This window comes from Hoplias malabaricus, chromosome 16, assembly GCF_029633855.1.
Source record: "Hoplias malabaricus isolate fHopMal1 chromosome 16, fHopMal1.hap1, whole genome shotgun sequence".
In the NCBI taxonomy this organism is placed as follows: Eukaryota; Metazoa; Chordata; class Actinopteri; order Characiformes; family Erythrinidae; genus Hoplias; species Hoplias malabaricus.
Window position 1 is genome coordinate 28,090,148 of NC_089815.1, and position 26,685 is coordinate 28,116,832.

At 43.6% G+C, this 26,685-nt stretch overlaps 1 protein-coding gene across 4 annotated transcripts; it reads right to left on the reverse strand.

Moving 5' to 3' along the window:
- Positions 1–568: 568 nt before the first annotated feature.
- On the reverse strand, positions 569–26,226 carry s100p (S100 calcium binding protein P). Of its 4 annotated transcripts, none has more exons than XM_066648157.1 (6): positions 26,120–26,226; positions 11,070–11,186; positions 8,893–9,063; positions 4,839–5,034; positions 1,478–1,758; positions 569–1,363 (listed from the first exon to the last, which is right to left on the reverse strand). In XM_066648157.1, the coding sequence occupies exons 2-6, from the start codon at positions 11,120–11,122 to the stop codon at positions 1,291–1,293; spliced, it is 774 nt and encodes a 257-aa protein (XP_066504254.1). In that variant the 5' UTR covers positions 11,123–11,186; positions 26,120–26,226; the 3' UTR covers positions 569–1,290. The 4 variants fall into 4 exon arrangements, with proteins under 4 accessions (XP_066504254.1, XP_066504255.1, XP_066504252.1 ...); XM_066648158.1 differs by lacking the exon at positions 26,120–26,226 and adding an exon at positions 25,719–25,855; XM_066648155.1 differs by lacking the exon at positions 26,120–26,226 and adding an exon at positions 20,331–20,456.
- Between the last annotated feature and the right edge of the window lie 459 nt (positions 26,227–26,685).

Consider the following 26,685-nt stretch of genomic DNA (forward strand, 5'->3'; position numbering starts at 1 on the left):
GGTCTGGGCTGGGGCTAAGGATGGTGTCAGTTTTAAATCAAAGGGCCACAGTGAGGTTTAAGCTAACAGTATTCCTCATTAGTCTCTGATTCCAGCTGTTTAATCACCAATGGGCAACTGATTGCACCTTTAAAAGCTGTCTTTTCCCTTGTCTTAGACTTTGGTTGCATTTCCTACTTTTCATAATCCAAGTAAACACGTTCAGTGATGAGATCGGGTCTCAGGGAAAGCTAGTTTAATGTTCGGAAAACATCCACATCCTTCATCCATCATTTCAGACCAATTTCAATGAGTTTTCACAGTGAAATGATGGACAGAGACTACTCCCTGACTGTACGAGCCACTCAAAAGCAAACATGATAGGTTCAAAAATAAACAAGTGTTAAGTGCAACGAGGATTTGAACTTAATTTCATTTGGTTTCAGCACATGAAGTTTTTAAATAGTGACAAAGGTAATGCTCCACCAGGTCTTGAATGATTATGAGTCCCATTTTGAGTCATTAAATTAATAATTAAAAACCACATAAATAAATCAAGGTTTGAACAGTTTACTCTGTATGACTTTTATTTTGGAATCGAGGCCCTAGCTCCTTTTTAAGAATCCATAAAACCTATCAAAGGAAGGAATACAGACAAAAACACCCTTCTTGGACCAAGTGCAGACTCTGTACTTTCTGATGCTGTTGGCTTCAACAAAATACTTTGCCTCGACGTGTAAATAACTGGACACGTAAAAGCAAATCAATCAATGAGTGTCTTAATAAGATGAGAAGGGAACACGGCGCTGTAATTAATCGCATCATTCACATTCACACATGCAACAGCATTATCACTTGGCTACAGCATTGCTTTTTAGTTCAGGAACTGTGCTTTGGCCTTTTGTAAATGCAGCAGTTTATATCCAGAAGTCATGAAAGTCAGTGCTCCTGTTTCTGCAAGTGGAATATATGAAATTCAGCTGTTGGGGAGAAGTGCTGACCAGTGGCAGCTTCTTGGCAGGATGTCAATGTAGGCTCCACTGGGCAACAGATGTAATGGACACTCTACAACATACATGGCTGACCCTTAGGTTTCGGTCTGAAGGACTTCATCCAGTGTGTATTGGGTAAGTCTTGCTCCTGCTATCTGAGAAGCTTTGAGAAGGCCAGAGACAAAAGGCTACCCTTGTCACTGCACCGTGGACCCATCACCAGAGTAGATAAGGAGTCAGATCACATGCCAGCACATGGCCTGTCCAGCCACTGTATGATCATTTAGAAGGTGTATAAATGTCTGTTTTTTTGAGATTTTCACACTGTGCTTTCGCACGTCATGCCACCGTCCACCGAGACCGAGGCATCTGCATGTGGACAAAGACGAGTCCTGTGAGGAACAAAGTAGTTAGAGATATGTTTCACTCTGTTTTCCCTTTGCATCCATTGAATGAGGCACACAGGCCCGATGCCCGAGGGCAGGCGGTCACAGCTGGATCATCACCTTTTAATGCGGCTGATCTGTTCACAGAGGTTGGAGAGGTACTGGGTGAGCTTCACCATGGCGACGATGAGCGTGCCCATCACGAGCGTGCATGTGGGCCACATCAGAGAGGAGAGCAAGGCGCTGCTGCCATACAGTCGGTTCAGGAGAACGACGTCTTGCTGCTCCCTCGGGTCGTAGTAACAAGGAACCTGGTGCCTCATCTTCAGCCGCTCCGAGATGTTCAGAACCAAGGTGTGCATCATGGAATGATCTTTACGGCACTTAGGGACATAGAAGCACTGCAGGGGAAGAGGCAGAGAAAGGGTTAAATTACTGCCAACTGGGAAAATGACAATTATTTATTCAGTCATTCATTTTTTTATATGCGCTTCATCCTGTACAGGGTTGTGGTGGATCAAAGGGCACAAGGCCACTCCATCACAGGGCATCACACACACTCACACTGGTGGACACTGGGAGAATACACCGTACTCCTCACCGACAATGACTTGAGAAGGATTTTGAACCCACAACCCCAGGAGCCAAGAGCCATGTGACAGCAACACTACCTTCATCCAATTATTTTAATGTAAATTGTAATTGCATTGACCACATGTGGCCAGCAGGTGGTAAAAAAACTGCTGCTACTACAGTAGTAATTCACATTAATTTACATTTACATTTAAATGTATGTATATTAGGGCGGCATGGTTGCGCAGCAGGTAGTGTCACACAGGTCCAGGGACCTGGAGGTTGTGGGTTCAAGTCCCGCTCCGGGTGACTGTTTGTGAGGAGTGTGGTGTGTTCTCCCTGTCTCTGCGTGGGTTTCCTTCGGGTGACTGTTTGTGAGGAGTGTGGTGTGTTCTCCCTGTGTCTGCATGGGTTTCCTCTGGGTGACTGTCTGTGAGGAGTGTGGTGCGTTCTCCCTGTGTCCGCATGGGTTTCCTCCGGGTGACTGTCTTTGAGGAGTGTAGTGCGTTCTCCCTGTGTCTGCGTGGGTTTCCTCCAGGTGACTGTCTGTGAGGAGTGTGGTATGTTCTCTCTGTGTCTGCGTGGGTCTCCTCCGGGTGACTGTCTGTGAGGAGTGTGGTGTGTTCTCCCTGTGTCTGCGTGGGTTTCCTCCAGGTGACTGTGTGTGAGGGGTGTGGTGTGTTCTCCCTGTGTCTGCGTGGGTTTACTCCGGGTGCTCCAGTTTCCTCCTATAGTCCAAAAACACACGTTGGTAGATGGATTGGTGACTCTAAAGTGTCCGTAGGTGTGAGTGTGTGAGTGAATGTGTGTGTGTCTGTGTTGCCCTGTGAAGGACTGGCACCCTGAATGAATGAATGTATGTATATTAATAAAGAGAAATTGGTAGAATGGCACTTAGTTGCATATTAGATATGAACATGAAGCTGGTAGAAGCTGAGTTAAGGAAAAAACACGTAAATATACCCTTCATAGAACCTCGCAATCTCAGAATAAAAAGAGCGAGCACCACCCAGCACCTAACACTCACATCAGAAATAGGGGTGGGCAATAATAAGGGGGGTTTATGAGAAACACCCCCAAAACCACTGTCACTACTAAAAACAAACACATATATAATGAGGAGTCTGTTTCAGCAGGGGCTTTGGGGATGTTGGGAACTTCTTTGCATGCTCAAGCCCCTAAAGCTTCCAATTTGGACCACGGACCTGACAAAACCGCCACAACTCTAACAGCCACTCACATCACTGAGGGGAAACTGAGTATTCAAATAGTGACACACATTTTTTCCAGAACCAAGTAAGGACTTTCCCTGCTTTGTATTCGTCACTGGTGCCCGTCTAATCGAAGCAATCAGTGAATTAACAATCACTTTATTGAAGTGGTTGTAAAATACGCAGGAACAGAGATGGGAACCACTGAAAATGTAAATGACGTCTGTTGTGCTCATAAAATCAGCATTTGTTTTTGGAGAACTGCAGTGTATTGATTCTCACAAGTCTCGTAATTACACAGCGGCCAGCTCCATAGTCAATTAACCAGGACATGGAATAAACATTTAACGATTAATACGTGTAAATACAATAACGACTCATTGTTACTCAGTAACAATGACTGAGTTTCCATTAAAGTCACGTCACTTTTTTCCTCACACGTCAGTCATCATGAATATATTAATTGATTCACGCTTAAAACTGGCAGAATTGCTTTATAAGGTGTCGTTCTATCATTTCCCGTCCAAAGCCACTCAAATAATGTATTAAAAATGGCAGCAGGATCCAGTTTATAGCAATTCTGAGAAGAGTGCTTGTAAACAATCTGTAACACTGACAACTGTAAACTGCAGGGAGTAGGTCTATGAATAGAGATGCTGTCTAAGAAAAGAGCCATATTTCTGACTGTCTGTGAGGAGTGTGGTGTGTTCTCCCTGTGTCTGCGTGGGTTTCCTCCGGGTGACAGTCTGTGAGGAGTGTGGTGTGTTCTCCCTGTGTCTGCGTGGGTTTCCTCCAGGTGACTGTCTGTGAAGAGTGTGGTGTGTTCTCCCTGTGTCTGCGTGGGTTTCCTCCGGGTGACAGTCTGTGAGGAGTGTGGTGTGTTCTCCCTGTGTCTGCGTGGGTTTCCTCTGGGTGACTGTCTGTGAAGAGTGTGGAGTGTTCTCCCTGTGTCTGCGTGGGTTTCCTCCGGGTGACTGTCTGTGAGGAGTGTGGTGTGTTCTCCCTGTGTCTGCGTGGGTTTCCTCTGGGTGACAGTCTGTGAGGAGTGTGGTGTGTTCTCCCTACACGTTGGTAGGTGGATTGGCGACTCAAAAAGTGTCCGTAGGTGTGAGTGAATGTGTGTGTGTGTATGTGTGTTGCCCTGTGAAGGACTGGCGCCCCCTCCAGGGTGTATTCCCGCCTTGCGCCCAATGATTCCAGGTAGGCTCTGGACCCACCGCGACCCTGAACTGGATAAGTGCTTACAGAATGAAGCACCCTAACCCTAACATCAACACTATCCCTAACCCTATAGCACAAGGCATGCCTTTGATCTTAGCCCTAATCCTAACTCTACATCTTTCAGTTAGATTTCGAAGCAGCGTATGGATTTAGTGATTTAACGAATTGACACTGACACGTTCATCCAAGTTGGAAAATGTGTGTATTACGCCCTTAGGTGTCATATCCTGGTGGAGCTGCAGGAGATTTCCTTTCATCAAAAAAAGTGCCATCTCAGTTTTTACATTTTCTCTGTAGCATTTCAAATGGTGAGATTACTTAGAAATGATCACATTGTCATCAAGGTTTTGTCTTTGAAACTAAGGGAACCACCAGTTTTCTCGGTCTCTCTCTCTCTAGTTCTCTCTCTCTCTCTCTCTCTGTGTTAATTGTGTATGCATTGTGAGTACAGAGTGTGTTTCATGTGTTATTCACACCTCGGGGTTGGCCTCCTGAGCCTCCTCGTTGTGGGACAGCCTCAGGACTCGACCGGAGGAGTTGAGACTGACGTACACCTGCAGACATGGATATCTGGAGCTCTTCCAGCACTCAGTTCCGCAGCTGTAGCTGCAGTTAATCTCCGCTATTATACTGCTGTTTAACACTGTGCAACTCGACTCCTCGGTCCACACACTGAGAGAGAGAGAGAGAGAGAGAGAGAGAGAGATGTGCCATTATGTTTAGCTGATCTAAATATTTTTAGTTAAATATATTTTTGGTTGTTTCAGTGAGGTACAACTAAGCAATTGTAAACTCTTCGTCCTGATCAGGGTCATGGTGATGATCTGGTAACAGCGGAGAATCATTGGGCAAAAAACAGAAACACACCCAGGACAGGGCACCAGTCTATCGCAAAGCACCAGTCACTCACACCTGACAGTTATCTGAGCCAAAGATTCAACCCCTGATCCTCTGACCTCAGAGCTGTGTGGCAGCGACACTAATAACATACCGCACTAAGTAAGGCGGGAATACACCCTGGAGGGGGCGCAAGTCCTTCAAAGGGCAACACACACACACTCACACATTCACTCACACACTCACACCTACGGACACTTTTGAGTCGCCAGTCCACCTACCAACGTGTGTTTTTGGAGCGTGGGAGGAAACTGGAGCACCCGGAGGAAACCTACACAGACACAGGGAGAACACACCACACTCCTCACAGACAGTCACCCGGAGGAAACCCATGCAGACACAGGGAGAACACACCACACTCCTCACAGACAGTCACCCGGAGAAAACCTACGCGGACACAGGGAGAACACACCACACTCCTCACAGACAGTCACCTGGAGGAAACCCATGCAGACACAGGGAGAACACACCACACTCCTCACAGACAGTCACCCGGAGGAAACCCACGCAAACACAGGGAGAACACACCACACTCCTCACAGACAGTCACCCGAAGGAAACCCACTCAGACACAGGGAGAACACACCACACTCCTCACAGACATTCACCCGGAGGAAACCCACTCAGACACAGGGAGAACACACCACACTCCTCACAGACAGTCACCTGGAGGAAACCCATGCAGACACAGGGAGAACACACCACACTCCTCACAGACAGTCACCCGGAGGAAACCCACGCAAACACAGGGAGAACACACCACACTCCTCACAGACAGTCACCCGGAGGAAACCCACTCAGACACAGGGAGAACACACCACACTCCTCACAGACAGTCACCCGGAGCGGGAATCGAACCCACAACCTCCAGGCCCCTGGAGCTATGTGACTGCGACACCTACCTACTGCACCCATATATTTATATATAAATTTCACTTAAAATATGTTTTAATTATGTATTTCAGAATAGAAATTAGAAATAGAAATTTTGGAAAATTTCAACTAAACAAAATTAAACTCATCACTAGTTCCTGCAAGGAACAATTGTCCTACAGTTCTAACACCTTTCAACTCCCCTTGGCTCCGCTCTCAGCTACAGAACATTTGTATGCATGGAGTGCAATGACATCAAACTCAATTACATGTGAGGAAGTCCCCCTTTAGTTCCAGTGTCACCTCTGGATTATCCCATTTCCACACTGATGACTTATTTTCCCCTTGACTGCAGACGGCAGGTGAGCTTTTAGAAGAGTTATGCAGCAGGGGGATGTTCGGGAGGAGCAAAAAGTTCTACCATCAGCCAAAGTGTCTTTAGACCGACGGATATTTGACAGCTTTGTTGAGATACACAACAATGAGTTACATGTTCATTCATTCATTCATTCATTCATCATCTGTAACCCTTATCCAGTTCAGGGTCGTGGTGGGTCCAGAGCCTACCTGGAATCATTGGGGGCAAGGCAGGAATACACCCTGGAGGGGGCGCCAGTCCTTCACAGGGCAACACACACTCACACATTCGGACACTATCTAGTCGCCAATCGACCTACCAACGTGTGTTTTTGGACTGTGGGAGGAAACCAGAGCGCCCGGAGGAAACCCACGCAGACACAGGGAGAACACACCACACTCCTCACAGACAGTCACCCGGAGGAAACCCACACAGACACAGGGAGAACACATCAACTCCTCATAGACAGTCACCCGGAGGAAACCCACGCAGACACAGGGAGAACACACCACACTCCTCACAGACAGTCACCCGGAGGAAACCCACACAGACACAGGGAGAACACACCACACTCCTCACAGACAGTCACCCGGAGCGGGAATCGAACCCACAACCTCCAGGTCCGTGGAGCTGTGTGACTGCGACACTACGTGCTGCCACCGTGCCGCCCTTGAGTTATATGTTCTTCTGTAAAATACTGATTTCCTGATTGTCTTTAATTTACGATTCTTTGTTTACATGGTACTGATTTATATAATGAAGATGTTCATATTTAATTTCCATTGGTTTTCCAATATATAAGAAGTTCTTCTGTGGTTCCAGAAGTTACTCACTGGTTTATTTACCTGGTACTTTTGTACTCATAGTATTTCTTAATTTTACTGCAGTCATTACTTTACTGTAACTGGCCTCTCCACCCAGCTCTGTTCAGCAGGCCTTAAACATATTTACAGCAGTGTGTACAGTGAACAGCAGGGTTATTTGTAGTGAGCATGACAGCTGTGTTGGTTATAAGTGTTGATCAGAACACACAGTGACATACTGGACCTGTATTGTTTTGACCGTTTGTGCAGTGGATCACTTCTTGTCCCTTTGTGCCAGCCAGGCCTTCTGTCTGCCCCTCAGAGTGTATCAGCGAGCGGGTTCATGCGCCAGCCCCGAGGCTCAACTGCCTTATTAACTGCCTCTGGCTGAATGTCATGCCGACACCTATCTGTACACATTCTGCTCAGGGTCAGAAGTATTTTCACAGTCTCGCCGCAGCTCACTTTCAGCTCCTGGCAAAGTCCCTCAATCTGAGGCTCACCCTGTGAGCGAGGAGAGAGAAGACTGAAGTGTCTGACCACTGTCGACATTGCAATTAGCCACCCCCACAGACAGAGATGACTACAAATAAACACATTGTCAAGAGCCTTGTATCTCCAAAGTGGTTATTTCTTAGGAGAAGGTGACCTTTCCATTGTTGGACTCCTTTTTGTTCAGCATTTATCATGGATATTTCACAAAATCAGGGGCCAGTCATTGCAGCTTGTGTTTTCAATGTATGCTAAACAAATAGAGATACACGGACAATAGCGATGCACAGTATTGTGTGTAACAGACTTATGTACAGGTTTATTTATCCACAACAGCATAAAACAGCTTCTTTGTAAGAGACAGCTCAGGAAAAAATGACTTCTAGAAGGAGTAGGAAAAAAAACGTAAAGTAAAAGTGCAGCAAGGGGGCGCTACAGGTAGGTCCTGGGGTTGCAGGTTCAAACCCCACCATGTGTCACTTTCTGTAAGGAGTTTAGTGTGTTCTCCCTGTTTCGGTGTGGGTGTCCTCCAAGTGCTCTACTGTGCTCTCTGGTAGGTGGATGGGCTGTGTGACTTTGTCCACAGCTGTGAGTGACTGTGTGAATGTGTGATGCCCTGTGATGGGCAGACACCATGTTCAGGGTGTGTTCCTTGAGCCCTATGACCCCAGACAGGTTCCTGACCCACCGTGACCCTGAGAATGATGAAGAGGTTACAGAAAGGGAATTATTATTATTATTATTATCGTTACACTTATATAGCGCCTTTCTAGACACCCAAGGACGCTTTACAATCTACACTGCTCAGAACGCTCAATTCACACACACACACTGGCGAGAAGCGGCAGCCAAACGCGCACAGCGTACTCTCAACCAGAAACGACCGTCCACCTGGAGGACTGCATCGGGCACTAGGGTTTAACCCAGGACAGAGCGCCAATCCATATCTGGGCTCACACATACAGACATTCATTCACACACCAGGACAGTTATTAGAGAAGCCAATTCACCTACCCTTTAATTAATTAATTAATTAAATTATTTATTAATGAATTAATGAATTAATGAATTTATAATGAATTAATGAATGAAACTCAGTGGCTCTACCTGTCAGAATAGGAGCGCACCATGGTGATGCCCAGAACAAAGAACATCATGATGGAGAAGAAGATCATACTGAGACCCAGGAGAATGGCTCTGTCTTCACCAGCCTTCAGAGCCGTCACTGTCTTCCTCTTGTCCAGAATGTCATACTCTCTGATCTTCTGGTAAATGGTTCTGAAAGTGGTGGAAAGATTGAGGACATTAAAATATACACCGTATAGCCATCTGTCCAAGGTTTCTGGATACTATATAGGTAAAGGTATTGGACATCCCAATCCAAATTCAGGGGCTTTAATATGGAGTTGCCCCCACCCCGACCCCCACACTGTAAAAAATTGCTGTAAATTTACAGCAAGTCTGCTACAGTATTTTATTGTAATACTCAATTACAGTAATATGCTGTAAATTTGAAACACAGTAGAGTTCCTGTAAAAATACGGTAAATGGCTGGGAACTCTGCTGCCAGTATTTTACTGTAAAATTTACAAGAAATTTACAATTTAAATTACAATTTACAGTGCCCCAACACACACAGTGAACAGCTTTGTTTCTAATCTGTAAAAGTGACTGATGTCAAATCAATAACACAGATTGATTATAGGATTGATTATAACACTCACTCTGAAGATTAAAGAACAATCAATGAATAATCAATGACAGGAAGTGAAAGGAGGTTTGATTTTACACACTGTGCTTCAGACAAAACCGATTTATACATGACACCATTAAACTAAATCGACATTACCACCAGGGAGAGTGTCACACACAACACCAGCAACATTTAACATACAATCATATCGGACATATAAAGAACTGTCCCGCCCCCTCGTCTGAGTCCCTCCAATCACAGCGCTGGACCCACCTTAATGTCAGTGTGCAAAGACTAGTTTAAACACAGCAATGCTGAGAAATACTTAGAGCACTGAGTAAAAACCGAAAGAACAAGATCAGAGAAGAAAGAGAACCAAAGCTAAAAACCAGAGCGTCTGCTCCTCGCTCCTCACTTCTGCACGCTCGGGGTCGGAGTGAACAGCGAGTGACTCATTATTATTTAAAGGAAGAATCAGCTGTTTTAAAGACAGGGGGAGAACACTGCTGTGGGGTTTGAGCCTTGAGGTATTTTGTCAGAGCAGGTCAGAGACGTTTTATCAAGACCCCCGAGCTGTGTTCACTTGTGGAGAAGATGTGCTTCCCCTCAGACACAGCGTGCGCACCACATTATGACTGTGGAATAATTACCACATATAAACACTTGGAAGGCTTTCTAAGAAACGGATACGATCAATAATGCCTGATTATTTCCTCTTGCATCATTTAATGTCAGCATATAATAATTAGAGGATCATTATCCCAACAGTAAACATGCAATTAATATAAACAACAATAACAGCAAATGCTCTTCATAACATCTGCATCAAAGGAAGAGGAAAGCAAACGTCGCTGGGAACTGATGAAGCCAAATTTATAAACTGGAGAGTTAAATCAAGTTGGTTCAAACGTGCGCAACACTGTGCATTCATAGCCAGAACATTAAAGCCACCTCCTAGTTTCTACTCTCACTGTCCATTGATCGGCTCCAATGACCACGCAGTTGCACTCTGTAGTTCTCAGCAAGGTTCTGTTTTATTTTCTTGTAACTGCTGTCATTTACAAATGTATTTGTTATTTGTTTACTGACTCAATAATAGAGTTGACTCATCGAATGAGTGAACTCCAGCAGCACTGCTGTGTCTGATCCACGTGTACCAGCACAACACACTCTCTCACTGCACCACCCACATCATACCTGCTCTGTGATGGTGTGTCGGGGTCCTGAGCATTGAAGAGCAAGGTGAGAGAGGCTAGTAAAATATGCAGAGCACACGGATTACAGCTTGTATTGGAATTATAAGGTCAGTGGAGCTGACAATGAGGATGTGGCTTTAATGTTATGGCTGAACCTTATAACTGAAAGTTATGAACAGCAGCAGAGAGACAATAAGAACCGCAGATGGCTTAAAAAGTACAAAACAATCGTGAGAATAAATAAAAACAAACAAATGCATTAAAAAGTAAAAAGGGCAGGTAACATTTCTAATGGTGGTGTCTTTTTCTGAGCAAAAGAGCCCAGATAAACAGCTTTAAGCAGCTGTTCTAATACAGAAGTGTGTTTAACTAATCATCATGACGTAGTGCCATACCTTCTTTCGTTTCCTGATCCCTGAGCTCCTTTGCTTCCAGCCCAGAGGAACATCCTCCCCGCCGCTCCACTGTGTCCAGCACTGTCCAAGGCACAGGCTAAAGACTGATGGGACAATCTAGCGGAGAGAGAGGGACACACACTCTTGATCAAGCATAAACTCTCGAGTCTCGTGTCTCTGCTCTGACTCCACTAAGGCTTGACTGGAGCTGGAGAAATATGAATCTCTTGCAAGTGTCAGGTTCTGAATCCAGGGTCCTCCTAAAGTCCCAGGACTCTTAACCTCAGCCCCAACTTAAAGCGTCCCCGAGTAACATCTCCATCCGTGAAGTGTCTCCTCTGACCAAGTTTTTATAAAAGGGCCCCCGAAAGTGGTCCATTTCCCAGAAGGAAAAAAAAAAAAAAAAACAGCAGGTAAGGCGATCAAAGGCTAATCCTCTGGCGGAGTGAAGTGTCTGCCTGAATAAAAGCAGCTCTCCACAAACACGGCGCACATCAATCGCCAGGGGCTGCCTTCATCTGCTCCCTCATTTCCTGCCTGCTTGTTTGTTATTGACTATTCATAGCAGCAGGACGGGGGATAATGAGGAGAGCGGTGGGCACAGAGAGGAGCGCCCACCGCGCCATTGATCCCCAGCAGCGCGAGTGAAAGGGTGAGCAAGAGGTGAGTGAGAGTGTGTGTGAGAGAGAGAGAGAGAGAGAGAGAGAGCTCTGGTCCTCCTTGTCCTCAGCAGCTGGACTCTGATTGGCCTTCTCTGGAGCAGCTCAGAGTGACACAGGTGCTCGGACCCTCGCGAGTCGCTGCTGACTGCACACTGCTGCTCAGTCTGCGTGATAAAGTGGGCTCAGTTGAACTCTGTGTGTGTGTGTGTGTGTGTGTGTGTGTTTGTGTGACACAACAGGGGAGATACAAACTCACTGCGCTTATTTAAAAAAGGTTAATTTACTGTGCTAAACCCTAAATTAATGAGTTTATTAACTAGTAACTGCTATTTAATGATCAGTTAAAACTAATTAATTATTCAATAATTAATACTTAATGTTCCTATATTTATTAGTACTTAATTATCCAGTAATAAGTTACTAAATTATTGAGTGATTGATGGAATGAGAGACAGAAATGTAATGATTAAGTGTGTGAGTGATTGAGTGAGTGTGTGATTGAGTGTGAATGTGTGAGTAAACAGGATGTGTGATGGATTGACTGAGTGAATAAGTGAGCAAGTGAGTGACTGACTGAGGGTTTTAGTCAGATGTGTGCTTGATGGATTAGAGTGAGTGAATGAATGTGTGAGCTAGTGACTGATTGACTGATTGAGTGAGTGAGTGAGTGAGTGTGTGAGTAAGTGATTGATTGATTGACTGATTGATTGATTGATTGAGTGAGTGAGTGAATGAATGCGTGAGTTAGTGATCGATTGATTGATTGAGTGAGTGAGTGAGTAAATGAATGTGTGAGCTAGTGATTGATTGATTGATTGACTGATTGATTGATTGATTGAGTGAGTGAATAAGTGAATGAATGTGTGAGTTAGTGATTGATTGATTGATTGATTGACTGATTGATTGAGTGAAAGAATGTGTGAGTTCGTGATTGATTGATTGATTGATTGAGTGAGTGTGTGAGTTAGTGATTGATTGCTTGACTGATTGATTGAGTGAGTGAGTGAGTAAATGAATGTGTGAGTTAGCGATTGATTGAGTGAGTGAGTAAGTGAGTAAATGAATGTGTGAGTTAGTGATTGATTGAGTGAGTGAGTGAGTGAGTGAGTGAGTTAGTGATTGATTGATTGATTGACTGAGTGAGTAATTGAATGCGTGAGTTAGTGATCGATTGATTGATTGAGTGAGTGAGTGAGTAAATGAATGTGTGAGTTAGTGATTGATTGAGTGAGTGAGTGAGTTAGTGATTGATTGATTGATTGATTGACTGAGTGAGTAAATGAATGCGTGAGTTAGTGATCGATTGATTGAGTGAGTGAGTGAGTGAGTGAGTAACTGAAATTGTGGTTATATAATTAAGTGAATGAATGAAGGAGTGAGAGTCAGAACGTTAGTGAATGTGAGTTTAGTGGAGTATCTGGAGCTCCAGTTACTGCCAGGCCAAAGTTGGGATAGTATGACAGCTACAAGTCACCATCTCTCTGACCCCTCCACCATTTCATAGCGTCTCGGACGGGGCTTCTTAAATATTCAGACGGACGGTCCATTTTTCTCTCAGTCTGCTCTGGCAGGCAGAGCTGCATTCTGCTCTGGGAGCGTGTAATTCCATTTGTGAGTGCTCCTAGTCCGACTGAGCCATTTGTTTACGAGCCCTGCTCGCTGCGGCCAAGGGAAACTGGCAACACCGCAGCTTCTAATTCAGGACGGACGTTTGATAACCCGCAATAAAAGATTCAGACCCTTCTCCCCCCAGGAGAACGCGGGGAAAGCCACTGATAACAGAACTGTGTTTGCATGCAGAATATAATACAGATTTATTGTCCAGCTATTATGGAAATGTGCCTTTGGTCTCCTTCTGTCACAGTAAAACCCTTAATAACATCACACACTTCCTCACCAAGCAATGTAGCCCCATCCAACCACAACCATTACATCAGGAAAGGGGAAATCCACAGAGTTTTCCCTAAATTTAGACATGATTTGCTTCTTGAGATGTAAACTAAGTATTTGAAAGTTTTACACTGAGGTGTAAATCCAGAGGTGTTACATAGGGAACCCATGTCGCCATAAAAAATGTCTTATATCATCCTTAAAGATGCTCAAACTCTGAATAGCCTTGCTCAAGAGCTTCCAGCAGAGACTGAAGCAGGCCACTTCCAGTCAGATAACTGACATCTAACATTTCGTCTGACAAGCTGCAATGCACAAGCTCATGCTGTTACTAAATGCCTTGGGGCTAACAGCTTAAACACCTCTCAAGACATTCAGTGAAGTTCAGTGGGTGCCACACTCTATCACAGATTAGCAGCGAGGCTAAGTCACACTCAGCCTGACTGGAGACTTGAGCCAGCAGCAATTTTTTCCACTCCGAGAGAAGCCCTCATCAATATGCTTTTATTGTCTGGCCAAATGGCTGGTATTTGCCCTTGTAATCACCTTGCAGTGGAACACAGTGTCTCATAGGAACCTCATGCGTTTCCGCCGAACAAAGACATTTGGAGAACGTCCAAAACATCTGGACCATTCTGCAACTGCTGCCATGGATCATTGCACTTGCCAAGCCCTTCATGACTCCAACAAACGCTACAGTTTGTGGTCCATGGTGAGCTCTGAGCATTTTAGCCTAATGATTATAGTGTTTCTACTTAGCTACATGCTCTTTGATGATCGTTTCACACAGACTGATGAACACTTATCACACCTTTATATATAACAGTGAAGTATCAAGGTGTTCTCAGGGGCTCAGCCATAAGGCGCTGGACTACAGTGTTCCTGAGGGCGTTAGCATGTGTGTCAATGTGTCTGTAGCTAAATGATGCGCTAATGTTGCCGTCTGGAGGCCTGACACTGGATGGAAATGAAAACTGATTATTCTTCTCTCCGCTAACAACTGTCTGCTGACAAACACCACGTGAGTACTCCAGAGGAGCTCGGTTCACCATCTAAAACAAACTGGGTAAATCAGGTTTGGGACATGGCATAAGCTGTTCTGATGTTGTGCTGTGTTTTACATAGAAGGCAGGAACTTCAATCTCGCCTCCTTGTCAGAGTTTGTTCAATCACAGCTTGTGTGAGAGCTTTGAGAGCTTAAAAATGAGGATAAACAGAGACACACAAGCAAAATGAATGCTGAGATAAAAGAGCAGTCGGTAAAAACAGAAAAAATTGGAATGGAGAAGAAAGAGAACTGAGTGAAAACAGAAAAAAGCCAGCGGTTCTGCTCCTTGCTTCTTAATGTCCTGGTCCTTGCATTAAGATTGAACAAAGAATTATCATTTAAAGGAGTAGGCGCTGAAACTCGCCATTCTGTTGCTCCTGGAACAAAACCTTGCATCTTACAAAAACATTTAAAAATCTTATGACAAATGGACAAAAGGAAATGCTCCAAATTCACTTGAATGAATCGTAATCATTCCTTTTCATTAACGTCCTTGTCACGCCCTTGTTCTGTCTTGTTTGTTGTCTCTGCCATGTGCTCACTTAGCACATGGCTCTGTTTGTTATTGTTCATGTCTCCGTCCTAGTCCCACCTTTGTTCCTCCTCCTCATCCGTGTCTCATTTGTTACCCTGCCCTCTCATTAGCTGTCCCAGGTGTTTCTTGTCTGTGGTGTGCATTTAAATTCCCTTGTCTCTGTGTGTTTGTTGGACATTCCATGTTTGCCTGTCTGTCTTGTTGGTTCTTGTATTCGGTCCATGTTTGCTTGTCTGTTCCTTGATTTCTTTCACCTCCTTGTGTATCTGTCTGGTCTGTCTGTTTCTTCCATGTGCTTTGAGTTCTCATTAGGTTTGTCTGTTTTAGCTTTCTGTCTAGGTTTGTTTGTTTAGTTCTCCTTGTCCAGGTATTTATCTAGGTCTCTGTTTAGTTTTAGTCTGTTTAGCTCTCTCAGTCTGTCTCTTAAGTATCTGTCTCCCAGTCACTCTAAGTCTCTCTCAGTCTAGGTCTTTCTTTGTTTAAGTATTCTGTCTAGTTATCTTAATCTGTCTCTGTATTGTTATCTAGTGTTGTAAATAAAGTTAGTCATTGTGTTTTAGCAAGTGTGTCCACCTCCGTCAGTCCGTGCGTTCCTGACAGTCCTGTAAATGTACTTTACTGGAGATACAAGGTTTAGTCCTGACAGTGATACTCTGCATGATGTCCCAGACTAGAAGTCTGAATAAAGAAAATAAAAACCTAGGCACGTCTTCTACTGTAAATATGCTGCAGAGTCCAGTGAGTCTCATTAGCGCTGCTCTTTATTGAGACTGCTCATACCACTTATTTAACACATAATTACAAGCCTAATCATGCATGAAATTGTGGCACTAATGACAATAACGGAGGTAAACTCCTAATGGCAACATTACTGATGAGGTTAAACACAGATTATATTTAAAGTGCTCTTTCCTCAAACAATGTCATCACATTAATAACACACTGAGCAGAACCAGTAGCTTATAAATCCGAGCAGTGACGCTGCGCTGATATGGATTCTACGCAACAAAAGTACACAAAGGGATTTGGAGCCAGAGGAGAACAGCAGACCACATGTATTACATGGGAAATGACACAGGAGCTGTGACTACTAAACCTAACATTGTAGATTTATCATCACTTTATTTCTCTTCAGAATTCCTGACTTCAGTCAAGTGGAGTCTTAGAAATTGGTTGCATTTTTCCTATAACCATGCTGTCATAGTAATTCCAAAAGCAGGGAGGTTGATCTCTGGGCACTGTGGTGGCCAGTCCATAATTTTGAATACCTCAGCAGGTTCTTCTGTCTGAATTCTCATATTTTTTTTCCCTTTCTCAGTAACAGATGAAAATTAAAACTTGGTCTTTTCAAAAACATTTTACTTTTTGAGACTACACAGAGAACTGGTACATGTATAAAGTAAGTGTTATTAGCTATAGCTACACTACCCTGTTGCTAAAATATAACAGATCGCATCTAATATACAAACCTATTGCCAGAATACTTTATAGCTCACCTAATTTTCCATTAATAAACTGCATAGGTAAAGTAGGTCCTCTGAACTATTAATAAAAGATAATTAAAAGCATGGAAAATCTAATAAAAGAAAGAAATGCAATTTTGTAAAACACTGAACAGGAAACAGGATTTCCATGACTTCGGTAAAGACTATCTGGTCTGTTCACTTTTGACGTCATCGATCCTGATCATCGGAGAGGAACTGTTTGTCAGGAGAGAAATTAAACAGAGTTTAAATAGGGTTGCTAACCAACTCAACTGGTTTGCCACTTAGCATCTACATAATTCTGTTTTATGAGCGCTAATGGAGCCCTCACCACGCCGCACTCTCAGATCTCAGGGATGTTTGGTTTGCACGCTCAGCTTTTTTGTTTATCTACCTGCATTTGCATCAGCAAAGCGGTGGAGAGCGTTTAATATTCCATGCACTTTTAGGAGCATGTGTTTAGACTGTGTCCCTTTCCGACCAACAGCGTGGAAACTTTCTATAATCAAATTCTCGTTAGAGTAATGACCTGAGAATAGTCTCATTAGAAGGTAATTACATTTGGTTGATGAAAATATAAATAAATACAGAGAGAAAATGTCAGCACAGTTTGAAACAATCACTGAGGAAAATGAAAGGGAAAATATTTATTGTCATGATTGTTTTCATCGAGTGACACAGTGGACAGGAAGGTCTATCTGTCTGATCCCAACACAGACCCCAAATATGACCATTTCACACACATTACACACAACAGCTGAAAGGAAAAATATGTAAGTGTGATATGTAAATTAGAGATTATTAATGACTGTGAGTTCCTAAGGACTGGCGCCCCCTCCAGGGTGTATTCCCGCCTTGTGCCCAATGATTCCAGGTAGGCTCTGGACCCACCGTGACCCTGAACTGGATAAGGGTTACAGATAAATAATGAATGAATGAATATTATTCATGATATCATCTCACAGTTAACTCGTACTATGTTTCTGTGTGCATCCACTCATTCTTTCATGATGCTGAAACACAAACCAAAATAAGAAAGACAACCCTGAGACTGCACAAATACCTTTACCAAACCTGACCCTGATCTGCTTTGAAAATGTGACACAACCAGACTGTTGGGTGGGGTGGTGCGGCCTTGGTGGGTGTATTTGACAAGGGGGCTGGACTATTTGTGGGCTTCTGAATAGTGTCCGACACATGTGGCTAGTTTTGAGCAAAATAGAAGCCCATTTTTCAGCTTGTAATACTTTATAGCCCGGTGTGTTACGAAACGATTTAGAATGATGTGAACAAGGCATTGTACGAGTGAATGATTCAGAAGATGATGAGGGTAGCATCATAATCTTGGGATCGTTAAAAGTCCCATGAAAACATCAGAGTCTTTAGATGAGTGTGTTTGGCACTCTCCAGCTGGGGGCTATTTTTAAGACAGTGACGTAGTTTTGCAGGGAGCAGATCTGAGGTGAACTGTGGGATCATTGTAATTCTACAAAGGACTTTTGTTTTGCTTTTCTTTGCGGCCACTCTCTTTCCGATCCTTATGTAATTTTGCCCTCAATCACCCCCAGTTAAACACATATCGTCACACTAAAATTACTCTTCCCAGAGCGGTCTTCACTGGCTAAATTACACGCTTAGAGAGAACCAATCAGCAACCTCCATTCCAAAAAGGAAATGTTTGCTGCAGCTCATCCCAAACATCACAAATGTTTTTTTTATCCCCTGCATTCTTGGAAAGGCACAAACACTAAGACCAGAGCAGGGAAATCACCTGTGAATCAGTTTCAGAAGCGTTTTAAAGACAGGTACTTGTTATACTTCAGGCCAAATACATCATGAAAAGACTAAATAGCAGCATAATAATATGAGGCTGTGGATACTGTATTAATAAATCATTATCAAATATTTTTAGAATATTACATGGTATACACTCTGTCGTATAATGTCTGGTTTAGCTTTATAGCTGGATATTCATTCATTCATTCATTATCTGTAACCCTTATCCAGTTCAGGGTCGCGAGCCTACCTGGAATCATTGGGCGCAAGGCGGGAAAACACCCTGGAGGGGGCGCCAGTCCTAGCTGGATATAATGTGTTAGAATTACATACGTATAAATCAGTGGTGGATGCTGGTCTTTCAAGTAGGGGAAGCTCAATTTCAGAATACATTATAAAATGTGTCAGTTTATTTATACGTAAATTCTACCCTCCGTTCCTTTTCAACAAAATGATCTGTGACCCTGTCGTACCAACAAGGCGTCTTTTCCAGGGACTTGACTAGTGTCCTCTCAATGGCCAGCAGAGCTAGGCTGCTTAAACGGCCTTGGCCCATGTGAAGTGTGTCCACCTGTGCTCCCACGGATCTTTACACCAAAGGATCGCTGATTCGTTCATTTTGCTGTCAATCAAAAAGGGATTCAGCCTCAGACAGATCATCCAATCATCATGCAGAAGCTGAGCGTCCGGGCCAGCCGAGGCCAGCCCACTGCCCCATAGACCCCCAGAGACGCTGAGCATCCGATGGGCGGGACAAAGCCCAGCATTTATCCAATGACTCGTCTCGTTTCGCTGCACTTCGCTGCTTCGCTATTGAAGGAGGCTGAGCGTCCTCACTGTTTAAAGCACTGTGAAGCTGCGGGAATGATTGAGAGGAAAGCCACGTCTTTACCAGTAATAAGAAGCTGATTCTGAACAAACGTTGAGCGCGTTGTAGTGCATATTTATTCACTGACATGTACACACAACAGCATATTTTTGATCACTTATTTTTTTACATTTTAGGGGAAGCTGTACTTCCCTTGCAGTCTTAGAGCAATCACCTCTGGTCTATGACTTTATAAGGACAAATTCCAGTTTTCTGAAATCATTTGAAATCATTAAATTTAATTAACTTCAGTTTTATTTATAGATACATTTATGCCTTTTACAACTAGGGTTATCATAAAGTAGCTGTCCCAAGTAGCAGGAAGAATCATCATTGCACATTGTATAACATTTTAAGAGCAATTACACACATTTATATCAGGTACTGTAAATGTTTCATAAGTCTCACAGCACTTTAGGAAAGCATTTATGAAGCCTTACATATATAGAATGTATATATACAGTAACAGAAAACCATAAAAGACACGCATTTTTAAGCATTTCTAAACCGAATGCAAAGCAAGTGTTGAAGTCACCTGTTGACAAAACCCAACAAATTAAATATCAGAAAGAAGACCACCAGGTGCTGATACGCTAAAAAACAGATGGAATAACCCAGCCTTGCTTTCTGCTCTTAATTTAATGTATGCAGTAAGCACAGTCCTCTCCAAGAAGCAACAGCCACAAATGTCCTTACCATCAGTAGCACAGCTGCGGTTGTGTAAATACTGGCTGGATAAGACCTGTTATCTCACAGTTCATTAACTGAGTGTTCATCAGCAATGTCAGTGATTTTTGTCAGTGTTCAAAGGCACAGAGCCCTAAAGAAAACACTGCACATGCTGCGGCTGAGGGCTGCTGTCAGGTGGCAAATATTTGCTTCACACCAAGAGAGTGGCCCAATAACCCGAGGCAATTTCCTCCTTCTCTCTATCTGAACGATAAATCCTCTCTCTTTATCTTTACTCGTTAGTCAGAGGGGTTGCATATTGAAAATACCTGCAATGGCACAGACGTCCCTGGCAGGTACAGCGCGGTGTCCAGTCTGAGTCAAAGGCAGCCATTACTTGGGCACCCTTAACGTGGTCAGGCTTCTGTCAACAGATCATTCAGCTGGGCCAGGCTGGCCGGCTGTAAAAGATTGACATGCCGCTCCTGGGAAGAGTGAGGAGCACACGTTTGTCAATATTGTTTTGTGGGCCAGAGGGGAGGGCTCCTGACAGTGGCCATCAATTGGTGAACGTAAAAAAAAAAAACTCTCCTCCAGCCCAGCCTCTGCTCGGGAAGCCACTCAGCAGGCTGTTAATCTTCTTCATTCAAGCCCCAGGCAGAGCAACAGTAGGGTAATAACCCTCAAACTACACCGATAAATCTGGCTCGGTCTCTAATGCGCAGACTGGCCTGGACAGAACCCATCGCATTGCTTACATTCACAGGTGTGTGGCTGGTTTAGTGTCACTGTTCTTCCTTATTATTTAATCTTGATTGATATATTGTTAATTACACTTCAATCACCAAAGTATTTCGGTATCTTTTACATAAATAAAAACAAGAAAAACATAAAAGCTTGGAGAGGAAATAGAATTAAAGGCCAAGTCAAAAGGTCAAAGTGTCAAATGCACAGGGGGAAAAAAATAAATGTCTTTAGTCCCGACCCAAAGATCTTCAAATGTTGTTGATGAGCTCTTCTAATGCAGCTGTGAAGCTAAACACTGACTCGCCAAGGTAAAAAAAAAGGTTGCAGACTGTTAATCATTTGCCTAATGCTACATTTCTTTTGGCTATTTCAGTAGCAGCCAGTGATTGTTGTAATCAGAGCTGCCTGTAGACGAGTCTGACAAACATATTCACTTCATTAGCTGCATCCATACATTCGGAGCAATCACGTAAAGGGCCACATGAAAAAAAAAAGGCAGGACAAATATAGCTTTTAAGCTTTTCATCATCCAAAATTAGCATACGACCACTCCTCTTCTCTGAGATCCTGTAAACTGGACAGATTGACAAGATGGAAGCTCGGCTCTCAAGTGGCCCATCACCAGTTAAATCCCATGGATTCCCTTTTAGGATATTTCCACTCCACTCCACTCATCACACAGTTAAGCCCTTGAATAGCACTTGCACGGTAACCCGGAAATGTTCCAGAGTTTACCTTGAACACCTGCAACAATTGTCCTGGACTTTACGCTCACTTTATCCCGTTAGCTCCCTAGTAGAATCTCTGTGTAAATTCTGAGTGAGTGCTTGTGTGAACAGAGCCGCTAATGTCCCAGAGTATCTCCTGCATGTGCTGCACAGGCACTGCCTCATTCTCAAAGCATGCAGAACATTTCCTGTTGCAAGAACAAGTCTGGAGTGTCTCTGGAGTTTGTGGAAGGGATGTTAACATGACAGACCTGAGTCTGTGGTGGAATTGTGTATGTGCGATGTAAAAATTCAGCAAAAAGTGAGCTATTAAAATACTAAATTAAGAAATGCACTGCAAAAAGCTGGGATGCAAAAAACAGTGCTATAGATCAGTGTCGCATAACCCCTACATTAGCCTTCCATAAAAATGACATAGACCTATCAGCATCTAGTAAAGCTTATACCAACAAGCATTAATGGTCCTGGCAGTTTCTAAGGCAAAATTGACTACAGCAACCATCAAACACTAACCCCTTGCATAGGTTTCGTATGTCAGTCGTCATGAGCCTCATGGAGTGTTACCAAATTAGGAGACTTCTCTTTGTCTCTTCCACAGCAGTTACTTCATCTACTACAGTGTCAGATAGTGTCCTGGGGACCATTCATTAAACGCTCGTCCAGTAAAGGTCGTGTGGAGCGACTGTGCAATCTTTTCTGTCATGGCTGGTGGAAGCTGCCCAGTATCTGCCGGCATTTTCTTCTAAGATTCCTTTCATAGCAAATCAGGCCCACAGACTCGCTCCAGACCAATGGCATGGCACTGAGGGGCTTAAGAATTCTCGCCTGGTCACTGATGGTCAGAGGCTTTTTGTTCTACATCCAGCAGGCACTTTCCTGAACATGTAAGCCAAGACAAACGTGAGCCTCTGCACTTGTTCGCTCCGTTAAATAAAATGCTGGGGATTTCTGAGAAGTCACACTACGGCAGGTGTCACTCGGGGCTTACCGTGTGATGACCTTGGGACCGTGGTGGAGATATGCCAGTTATTCACATGCTTCTCCTGATATAACTACAAACAGTGGCTTGGTCCGAGTGGAAGTTTATAAACAGGGATGGGGAAGGTCGAGCGGAAAATTCTGCCTGGGTTCGCACTGTGGCTTTTCTTGTTTCACTGGTGGTGTCCAAGGTCCAACACTTCACACCATCACGACCATCAAAGGACAATGCATCGTAATAAATGCCACATAATTTTGGAAACCAGCTGTCTTCAAAATCATGACTGACCTCGATTATATCTCTGGGACGTCTGCCATCAGATAATATAGATGTCATCACTTTTGTTCAGCTGTGGCGTTACAGAGGTTCAGGTGATGCTTTCCAGTTTCTAAAGTAACAAACATTATTTGGAATACACATAAGAGAGATCACCCCTCCTTCAATATCTTGACTACATATGTGAACTAGATTATGTTGGTGTGTGTGGTAACAATTGTGTCAGGAACCGTGTTGTTGCTGGAATTTTTATATACGTCACTTTCATTACTAGAGTGGCACTAACCAACCAATAATATCCTGAAAAACGTGTTGCTGAGGTGAAGAAACTGGCCACTGAGGAAGACTATAAGGTAGAGGCAGATGGGTTAAAAAACTTGGGTTTCTAATAAAGCATCTGGAGTTTTTTTGTTTGCTTTTTAAACTAAACACCCCTGTGGTCCTGGGTTGAGTTCTTGCTTCAGGTGGCTGGCTGTGAGGAGTGTGGTGTGTTCTCCCTGCTACTGTGCTCAGGTTTCCTCCCACCCAAACACATGTTGGTAGGTGGAGTGGCCGTGTGACATTGTCCACAGGTGTGAGAGTGTGAGTGACTGGGTGAGTATGTGTCCTTTCCAGGGTGTGTTCCTTCATTGCACCCAATGATTCTGCGGAGGCCCCAGACCCATCATAACTCTAATGAGGATGAAGCAGTTACAGAAGATATTTGGATGATTGAATGAACGAATTAACGAATAAACAAACGAATAAATGAATGAATGGAATTTTTGAAAACTACCATACATTCCTCTGGAGGCACCAATATGAGATGTCTGTGTTTAGGAATCTTGTCCCATTCGCATTCCTTGCCTTGCAGCAATTCCAATTGATCCCAGTCAATGAAATGCTCTACTTTGCTTGAGTTGACCCGAGAGTCTACAAATATGCTCAGTTCCAGTACGGTGCTCTCCCTATCTCATTAAGCTCACAGTTAAATTCATGAGAGCACACTGAAGCCGTAAGGAGACCAGGCTGGCTGAAGAGGGGTTTAGATACTGCTGCATGAGCAGAGACGCTTGGCCTCAGCTGCCACTTCAAATGCTGTTTGTGCACCCACCAGGAGGGAGGAGATGGGCAAATGCAAGTTTCTACAAAAGCGCCTACACTGCATGGTGCAAAACAACAGGCCTCCTGCTGCATTTAGACAATAATATTACAGGGCTAGTATGTTATTATAGCAGTGGTGCTGAATGGTTATGCTCAGCCAAAGAGGCTCACCCCTCTCACTGAAATGGTAAGTGGTCACTGCACATGTATGTCTCGTGTACGAGTGTGTGGTGTGTTTGTTTCTGTGATGTTACTCATAGGTGGTACTTGGAGGTTGTGGTGTGATGGAACGATCACTGGATTAGGAACACTTACTTGGGGCGGTGGATCATTCTCAGTGCTGCAGTGACACTGATGTGTTAGTGTGTGTTGCGCTGGTATGAAATGATCAGACACAGCAGTGCTGCTGGAGCTTCCTATTTGTTCTCTATGTCCTAAGTCTTGGCCACACACTGGTGTGATTCATGGTGTAAAACTGAAAATAGATCTAAGCAGACGTGCAGTTTAGGATCGACCTGAAGGTCAGACAATGCAGGGCAGAAAGTGGCTATAGATAAATACAGCACAGTGCAAAAGCCAGAGACCACCCTCCACTTTCAGTCAATATTAAGTATGTGTGTCAGGGAGGTTAGGTTAGATATAAGATGATCAAATTTCACATAAAAAAGAGAAAAATAATGGTTTAATTAATTATATATATAGAGAGGAAGTGAATCTCATAGCAAATGTGCACCTACAGCACTGAGAGGCAGTTTAGCTTTATCAAAAAGGGGCTTCTGTCCCTAATACCACTGTGAGAAGAAAACACAGCATTAATGGGTCTGAAAGGAGCTTTGGAGCTACCAAGAAGCCACTAGAGTTCGAAAGGAAATATAAACACAAAATAAGGCACCATATAACCATCATAGAAGCTGCTGGTGTAGTCAGAACAGTGGACTCTCCGTTCCTAACCTCAACATCACTGTCGACAGTGCAACCAACATCTAAGACTGACCTTTGGAAGTGTGGAAAAACACCCGTAGACGTCTTTGGAAACAGAATGTGAAAAAACCTGAGGTAATGTAATAATATAAGAGAATGATAGTAATATATTTTTAATCATTGCCATGCTGCTTGGTTTCTGTTGGGTTTCCTGAGGGTGAAGTGAAGAAACTGTGGGATAAATAAACAGAACAGACAAACAGAGCCTTGAAAGCAAGAGTTAAAATGAAGCGTGAAGACCTCATGCCTCTGTATCTCAAGGCTTCAAGCTCCATTTCTACGGATGTTTACACAAATGTCAATACAAAGCCATCCAACACCCTCTGTGCGCACACACACACACACACACACACACACACACACACTACAACTACAAAAAGATTGTCCACAAAATAACATAATTTACTATATTTTAATCATCTCTGTCCAAAATGGGACCTTTTCCAAAGAGTGAACGACATTCTTCACTGAAGCACTCACTCACATACTCGCTCACACACACACTTCAGACGAAAGTTCTCCACAGGGTGTCACCACTTGTATAAGAACTGAGTGTGTTTCAGTGTTTCGCATCCAGAAACGCGTGGTTAATGTAAAATGATCTGACTCTGACCCGGACTTTAAATGAACAGCCGATATTTGCTAATTTTGTTTTACTCACGACAACAACACCACAACAACAACCTTGGAAACCTCTTACAACAATAAATCACATATGACGTCATCTTGATTTAAGATGCGTTCACAGACAGAGGCATCAATGCCCACAGTGCAGGGGCTGAAGCAGTGTCTGAGCTGCTGCTTCCACTCTTTGTCTCTAGTACTTTTACCGCAATCGTTATTTTTCATAATGAACAAAAGCTCTACAATGCTACTCCTGTATTACAGCACTTTCAGTGATTAGTTGCAGAACCTGGACCTACCTTCGGGTGTTTTCTGAGCCGGACGCAGCACTGGTCAGTGGTCTAAGTGTTTGAGTGGATGTCCTATTGGCTAAGACTGGGTCTGAGAGGGACTACTAGTACACAGCCATGTTAATGTTGGGCGTAACTCCATGCCTCAAATACCTGACATAGCCCCAGTGCCATAAGAGTCATGAGCACAATAGACACTTGCTCTCACACTTCATCTTGTGGGAGAGTGTGGTGTGTGTGTGTGTGTGTGTGTGTGTGTGAGAGAGAGAGAGAGAGAGAGAGAGAGAGAGAGAGTATTTACATGCACATAAAACCATGCTGTGCTGAGTTAAAGAAAATCTACTATTTCTCATGGTCTTTTGAATAATTTTCCAAACAGATGCACTGTGTATCCAAAAGTTTGCACTAACCTGTGTATCCAATGTTCCTTCCCACATCGAGTGAATTAACATAGAGTTTGTCCCTCCACTGCTGCTCTAGCAGTTTCTACTCTTCTAGGAAAGGGTTTAGACAAGACTTCTAAGGTCACTGCTGGGTGGGTTTGATGGTATTCAGCCACACAACCAATAATGAGGCAAGGCACTGATGTCAGATTATCAGTTCCAGATCACAAACATCACTACATCTCCTCCTCCCAAAGGTAGGACTGTGCCAACAGTGTGTGAGGAATTAAACATCTATATATATATATATATATATATATATATATAGGGTGGGCCATTTATATGGATACACCTTAATAAAATGGGAATGGTTGGTGATATTAACTTCCTGTTTGTGGCACATTAGTATATGGGAGGAGGGAAACTTTTCAAGATGGGTGGTGACCATGGCGGCCATTTTGAAGTCGGCCATTTTGAATCCAAGTTTTTGGTTTTAACGTTCCTTTATTCTTTTATGAGTTATTTACAAGTTTCTGACCACTTATAAAATGTGTTCAAAGTGCTGCCCGTTGTGTTCGATCGTCAATGCAACC